General features: G+C 40.5%; 1 protein-coding gene across 1 annotated transcript; it reads left to right on the top strand.

Annotated features, from left to right (window-relative positions):
- Positions 1 to 941: 941 nt before the first annotated feature.
- On the top strand, positions 942 to 7,408 carry LOC101854510 (chondroitin proteoglycan 2; the record flags this gene model as incomplete). Its single annotated transcript, XM_005103117.3, is given in 3 exon segments — positions 942 to 1,044; positions 4,311 to 4,514; positions 7,184 to 7,408. Coding segments are annotated over 3 exon segments (487 nt in total), but the record flags the coding sequence as incomplete, so codon positions are not given.
- Between the last annotated feature and the right edge of the window lie 592 nt (positions 7,409 to 8,000).

Below are 8,000 nucleotides of genomic sequence, written 5' to 3'. Positions count from 1 at the left end.
AAAAAAACAACAACAACAAAACAACAACAAACAAAAAACAAAAAAACCGACAACAACAAAAATCAAAACGTAACAAATCCTGGAAAGACATTGCCCTGTGAGTTTTACAATAATGTGTAATCATACAGTGACAGCAATTATGAATTGTTCTAAGTAATCAATTAAGATTGAAGAAAAAAAATGCGTCTTAAAAACTAACAAGGCCTCTTTTCTCGCTCGAAAAACTGTGCAAGAAAAAAATAATACATCACGATGTTTGAACAATTCCAAACAAAGCGATAAGACAGTTGCTGCATGTTGTCTTTTACCTGCGTGTGCAGACTGCTCTTTTCTTATGATTATGGGAAGTTTCCAGACTGCTTAAACATTTTTTGTATATCTCACGTGACATTTTTCCACCTACTATAAAAATCTCTGAATCAAAACAAATATTTCATACTGTCTCTTAAAAAGGCTCTGCATACTTTCCGCTAGTAAATATAATCAACTCGTCAAGTTTACAAATACAAAAATAAACTCCCTATCATAAGCCCATGTCAACGTTGTCTAAGCAATTTTTGTTTCAGCTGAGTCAAGGAGTTTTGGTTTACACCCATCCCCCCCTCTCCCCACACTCTCTCCTTCCCCTCTCCTCCTACTCTCCTCTTTCTCTCCTCCTCCTCCCTTCCCGCCCCCCCCTCCCGCGTCCTTCTCCCCTGTCCTTTCCTTGCTCCTCTCTCTCTCCTGTCCCCCACCACTTCCATCTCCGCTCATCGACCCCCTCTCTCCGCCTCACCCACACCCCCTCATCCCCCTCCTCATCCCACACCCCTCCTCCCTCCCCTTTTCTCTTGTCCTCCTTCTCCACTCCGCCCCTTCCCCCCTCTCCATCTAACACTCCCTCCGCCGGATGGTTTGGGGGTCAGGGAAGTCCCAGATTTTCGCCCTTTTAAGGGGGAAGTTGGCCGGTCTCTGTGAGTATTCTCGGCCCTCCCTTTGCTGGCAACATGGTCACCAAAATTCTTCTCGTGTCTCTGGCTCTCTTCGCCCTGGGAACCTGCCAGCGTAAGTGAACGACTTCAGTGACGCATTAATTTTTCTCCTAGCTTTGGCCACTTACAAAAACCTGTTCTAATATAATCTATATATGTAAGGCATCGTGCTGTAATCAGGTGCTCGTCAAAATAATGATAGCGAAGAAATCAACATTTTTTTCCGCTAGATCGGCAATTTCGACATTGGACCAAAAAGAAATGTAAATTTTGCAGTTTTCGAGGACTCTTCTGTTTTCGAAATCATCAAATTTTGGCTGCAATTTTCCCGCTAATCTTACCTCTCCCACCAGGCGAGCCTCACAGCCCCCAATCGTCAATATCTCGACTTCTATTCAACATGGATGGATACTTGTTTCACCAAAAGTAAGGAAAATGGATAGGCTTTAGAGATATTCCAATAGCTCCATAATTATCATGTCCCAAAAAAATTGACGAGCACTTGCTTCCACCAAGTCGTGATACAATCTTAGTGTGGCAAAAACAGCATTGCAACTTTTTTCTTTAATAATACACCGCCGAACTTGCTCTTACAGACACCTGTATAAGACACTCACCTGTACATACGACCGGGGGTAGAACTCGAGTCTTCTGCATGCGATGGTCAAGCGCCTAACCTCTTCAACACAGAGGCGTGTAAACTTCTTCTTGTTTTAAAATTGTGCGAAACTTATGTAAATTTAACGCCGCTCTTAATTCTGTAAAAATGTCGAATAGGCGGAACCTTTCATTTCAAAGTCCATCTCCTGTAGAGACGAGCCAGGTGGGTTTTGAGTCTTGTAAACTCTCCAAACAACGCAGACTTTAGAATACCCCATCAGAGATTTGAACTTGAGCCATGGGTACGATATCTTGATACAAAACTCTTACCGAGTTAAAGGTGAGACTACCGGTACTGATATTGTTGTCATTGTCAATTTCTATAACCACTCATTTAATGGGATTTTCTGTTGGGCATGGCCTTATGCATTAAGGGATCTTATTACTAAAACCAGATAGTAACAGCATTTCCTTTCATAAGATAAAGCAAAAGAGTCTCATCACGTCTTGGCTACCTCAAATTGCCCCCCACCACCCTAAGAGATTGGAGACCCATTATGTGCGTAGCAAGTCAATGAATGTTCGAATAGAGATCTCAGTTTGGCCTGCACCCATGCTTTCAAAGCCACAGTGGCGGATAAGCTGAGCTCCTAAAACTGGCGGCCGTCCAACTCTTCTGCTAAGACTTAGGGATCTTTGAATATTATGCCATAGAACTAAAATTGTTTTTCTATTTTATGAAACGCCATGTCGTAATACCACGTACATACAGATGACAGAGACGGCCAACTTTGTACGGAACAAGAGTGGTTTCTAAAACTTGTGGATGTCTTGGACAATGTCATAGGGGGAGGGGGGTGAGTTAGAAGTGGTGGCTTGTACAGGTGATTGTGTTTGACAGACAGACAGGCAAACACACAGACATACAGACAGATAGGCAGATTGACAGATAGAGAGACAGATGGACGGACAAACAGACAGACAAACAGACAGACAGGCAGAACAGAGATTGGTACGTAGAGAGAGACACAAAGAATGAGAGAGAGGGAGTGAGAGAGACTGAGAGAGAGAGAGAGAGAGAGAGAGAGAGAGAGAGAGAGGGAGAGAGAAAGAGAGAGAGAGAGAGAAAGAGAGAGAAAGAGAGAGAGAGAAAGAGCGATCCCTTAACTAGGACATACAGACCTTTGCTGTAGTTTCGGATGTGTCCTCGTATTTATTGTAAAAAGTCCTACTACAAAGATCTTGACACATGCGAAATTAATTCTTTCCTATATCAAATTAGTTGCCATGATTCTGAAGAACCAATTTCCTACATTTCAGTTAGTTACCACTAACTTGTGCCACCAACATCCTACATTCCATTTAGTTACCACTAGCTTGTACCACCAATTTCCTACATTCCATTTAGTTACCACTAACCTGTGCCACCAATTTTCTACATTCCATTTGTTGTCAGTAACCTGTACAGCTTATATCTTATATCACATGAAAGGCCACGAACATGTACCCTCAATAACCTATATCCCATTCATTGCCACTATTATGTACTGCAAATATCCGACATTCGTTTAGTTGCATATAACCTGTACAGCAATACCCTGCATTCCTTGAGTTGCCACCAACTTGTACCGTCAATTTCCTACATCCCTTAGTTGCAACTACCATGTACTGCCAATATTCTACATTCCAATAGTTGCCACTGAACTGTTCCTTCTGTTATCATACATTCCAATAGTTGCAACTAACTTGTGACGTCAATATGTCCTACATTCCACTAATTACCACTAACCAGTACTACCAATATCTTAGATTGCATTAGTTTCAACTAACTTGTACTGCCAATATCCTACATTCCACAAGTTGCCACTAAAGAGTCTCATCAATATATCCTACATTCCATTAATTACCACTAACAAGTACTACCAAATATCCTAGATTGCATTAGTTTCAACTAACTTGTACTGCCAATATCCTACATTCCATAAGTTGCCACTAAAGAGTCTCATCAATATATCCTACATTCCATTAATTGCCCATAACCTGTACTTCTTGTAATCCAACATCCCATAATTTGTCACTAATCTGTACCTCCTATATCTTACATTCCACTAGTTGCAGGTAACCTGAACAGCTTGCATCTTATATCACATTAATTGCCACTAACATGTTCCCTTAATTTCCTATATCCCATTAATTGCCACTAACCTGTACCGTCAGTATCTTACATTCCACGAGTTGCCACTAACCTGCACCTTCTATATCCTCCTAACATTCTACTTTCCATTAGTTGCCCATAACCTGTACCTCTTATTATCCTACATCCCATTAATTACCATTAACATGTACAGTCATTATCTTTCATCCCACCAGTCACCACTAACATGTGAGACCATTATCCTACATCCCAAAAGTTGCCTCTAACATGTACCTCCTATATCCTTCATCCCACCAGTTACCATTAACCTGTACGACCAATATCCTTCATCCCATCAGTTACCATTAACCTGTGCCTCCTTTATCCTTCATCCCACCAGTTACTATTAACCTGTGCGACCATTATCCTTCATCCCACCAGTTACCATTAACCTGTACCTCCTATACCCTTCATCCCACCAGTTACCATTAACCTGTACGACCAATATCCTTCATCCCATCAGTTACCATTAACCTGTACCTCCTATATCCTTCATCCCACCAGTTACCATTAACCTGTGCGACCATTATCCTTCATCCCACCAGTTACCATTAACCTGTGCACCCAGTACGGATGGCCAAACGGCAACTACCCTGACCCTTACGACTGCCTGAAGTACATCAACTGTAATGGCGCCATTGCCACGGTGATGTCGTGTGCTCCGGGCACCGTGTTCAACCCCAACACAAGGAACTGTGACAATTACGGAAACGTGCCCATCTGCCAGTCCACCCAGCAGAGCCCTATTGGTGAGTTGACTGATTGATTGATTGATTTGACTGATTGATTGATTGATTGATTGCTTAGGTGTTTTACCACCCTTTCGACTCAGTTTTGGGCATGTAAGAGCCACTATTTATTGGTGAGTGAGACCTTCTACTACGACTGCTGTTGCTGTTGCTGTTGCTGTTACTACTACTACTACTACTACTACTACTACTACTACTACTACTACTACTACTAACTTCTACTACTACTACTATTATATTTATAATTATAATTATTATACTTATTACTATTGTTATTATTATTGTTATTATTATCATGAATGTTATTATCACTATTATATTAATCGTTTTATGGGTCATTGAAAGACATTACTGGTATGTTCTACTTATTTAATTCTCTTCACTAAATGATCGTTGTTGTGTAGCGGTACATATCTTTACTCAAAAAGACAAGCGAAAACAATTATAACTATTGCCATTCACCCCCTACCTCCCCCCCCCCCCCACCATCAACATGACTTGACAATTAATAATTTAGGTGTAATGGAACCGTTCAAGTCTCCTTAATTGCATGTTCACAGGCATAAGCAATAATCTGAAAACTTTAAAATATCATAATGTGTTAGGTGGAAAGAGATAGATAGATAGATAGATAGATAGATAGATAGATAGATAGATAGATAGATAGATAGATAGATAGATAGATAGATAGATAGATAGATAGATAGATAGATAGATAGATAGATAGATAGATAGATAGATAAAGAGAGAGAGAGAGGGAGAGAGAGAGAGATAAAGAGAGAGAGAGAGAGAGAGAGAGAGAGAGAGAGAGAGAGAGAGAGAGAGAGAGGGAGAGAGAGCGCGCAAGGGGGGGGGGGTTACAATTAGGACATCGAAGTATTATCATGGGATCTATGTGAATGCACGCACATTGCCAATGATTGTAAGAGTATATTTTGTATTAGTCACATTGCCAATGATTGTAAGAGTATATTTTGTATTAGTCACATTGCCAATGATTGTAAGAGTATATTTTGTATTAGTCACATTGCCAATGATTGTAAGAGTATATTTTGTATTAGTCACATTGACAATGATTGTAAGAGTATATTTTGTATTAGTCACATTGAAACAATTGTTTTGATAAAAATGAGAGAAAAAAATACCCACAAAAGGACACATAGACAATAAATAAAATCAACTAGAGTTAGGAACCGAAGCATCAACTAAAGTCGCCAATAAAAAACCCCCTCTAATTTTTAGCAAATCGTGAGTGAGACCCTATATCTTTTAACTAGTTCAATTGAAACAAAAAAATAATACCCCCCCCCCCTCAACCGCCGAAAAAAAACAACACACTTTTTTTTTACCCTATTCTAAGACTGTTAGACTATAATAATTATTATTGATTGGTACGCTTTAAACATGCATTGTTTTCACTCTATTCTTGAAAAGTGTGTTGAGCAAAGGCAGACCAAAAAAAAAAAGAAGTAAATGTGCAGTTTCCAAGGACATCAGAGCTTTGGAACCACCAAACTTTGACAGACATTTCCTCGCTTGTTCTACTTCTTATACCTTGACCCCCCCACCCCACCCCCCACCCCCCACCCCCGCCCTTTTCAATTTCAAATATCTCTACGTCTCCTCAAGATAAATGAGTACATTTTAAAATAAAAGCAATACAAATAAAGAGCAATGCGTACAAGATCACGCAGCGGCAGATATGTACCTCTGCTCTAAGAACAAAAAAAGAAAGATATAAAAGAAGTTTTTTTTACCGTCTAGCATGCGGCTATTGTCAGAATAACCAAGAGTGTGTATTGCTCTTTCGAGTATGTATCTATATAACTCTAAAGGTCTTGTAATTAAATTCCTGCATGTGGTTGAATGATACATCTGATGTGAAATGTACATTTTGTCAGCTTTACTTCTCATTTCGTGTTGAATTTTAATGAGAGTAATATCATATTATACATTTCTATGTATACCTGCATGTGTTTTACGGTCCTGTACAATCAAGAAAAATTCCCCTCCGGGATAATAAAGTAAAATCCTATCTGATCTGATCTTATCTTAGCTTATCGTATCTTAACTTATCTTATCTTATCTTAAAGTGATACCAATAACTCCACCCCCCCCCCCAAACCCCCCCCCCCCACAACAACAACAAAATTCAACAAAGAAAAAACAAACAACAGACTTGCTCCTGATTCCACTGCGTCAAGACATAATCATTTGTGAGGCAGCGTGGTGGAATCAGACTCTCGTCAATTTTTGGGCATATTGAGTTATTGGTATCATCTTAAAGCTTGTTCATTTGTCTTGCTTTCACTGAAAAGGTTACCCATCCATCTTTTATAGAAGTGGAGATATTTTGGATGGAAGGAGGTGGGGGTCACCTGGTTTAAGAGGTAAAATTAGCGAGAAAATTGCCGCCAAAGCTTGGTAAATTCCAAAGCTGGAGAGTCCATGGAGACTGTAAATTTATATTTTCATGCCTTTAATCAACGCTTTTGGTGAAATCCTCAAAGGAATGTGTTTGTAAATGGACATAAAAGGTGTTGAGTTTTTAAAAAATTGATTAAAATTACTAAGCAGAGAGAAAACTGCTCTTTTCTTCAATTTCATTATATTGACGAGAGCCTGATTCCACCACGCTGCCTCACATTTCTTGTTTGTCTTCATCCTAGTCGTCACCAACATCTGCAACCAGTTCGGCTGGGGTAACGGAAACTTCTACCACCCTTACAACTGCGCCCAGTACATCCAGTGTGCTAACGGACTGACCACTGTCAACGCCTGCGGAGCCGGACAGTACTACGACCAGTCTCTGGGAAGATGCGCTCTGGCCGGCACGGGATACTGCCTTCAATACGTGTTCACCCCACCCCCGACACCCGTCGTCTACCCCGATGGTGAGTCTTAACGCTTTAAAGACTAGTCAGACAGATTTGTCCGACCAAAAGGAGTTCACATCCAATGTTGTTGCACATTTCAAGCCCACATACACAAACCACAAACACAACATTTGACATTTCATATTAATATAAATGTTGTCGTCTGCCTTTCTACATTTCTGAAAAAGAAAACAGAATTGGAAAATCTGTATGGATATAACGAAGTTCAGCTTTTCCAAGCATTTGAAAGGGCAGGATTGGCGTCTTCAATTAGTTAAACTGTGTTGGTTTTAGTAGAGGGTTTACGCCGTCATAACTGCAGAAGGTCGTATGAGCGCCCGCCAAGGGGTGGATGTCAACAGAGAAGTCCTTACAGGGGAATCGGGCTTTCTCTTGGTTTGTTTGTTTCAGTAGAGGTTTTACGGCGCTCGTAACTGCATAAGGTCATATGAGCGCTAAGGGGTCGATACATCTGGGACGTCCTTCCAGGGAACCACACTTACTCTGCTCACCTCTCTAGCTTCAACAACACAAAGTCTGCTTCGACTATCAAGGCACCCCGGAAAAAGCGGGCCACAAGAGTGTGACAAACATACAAAAGAAGTAGAGG

The sequence above is a fragment of the Aplysia californica genome, unplaced genomic scaffold (assembly GCF_000002075.1).
Source record: "Aplysia californica isolate F4 #8 unplaced genomic scaffold, AplCal3.0 scaffold00359, whole genome shotgun sequence".
Taxonomy (NCBI): domain Eukaryota; kingdom Metazoa; phylum Mollusca; class Gastropoda; order Aplysiida; family Aplysiidae; genus Aplysia; species Aplysia californica.
The sequence above is the reverse complement of the archived record's forward strand: the minus strand, read 5'-3'. Positions and strand labels throughout refer to the sequence as shown.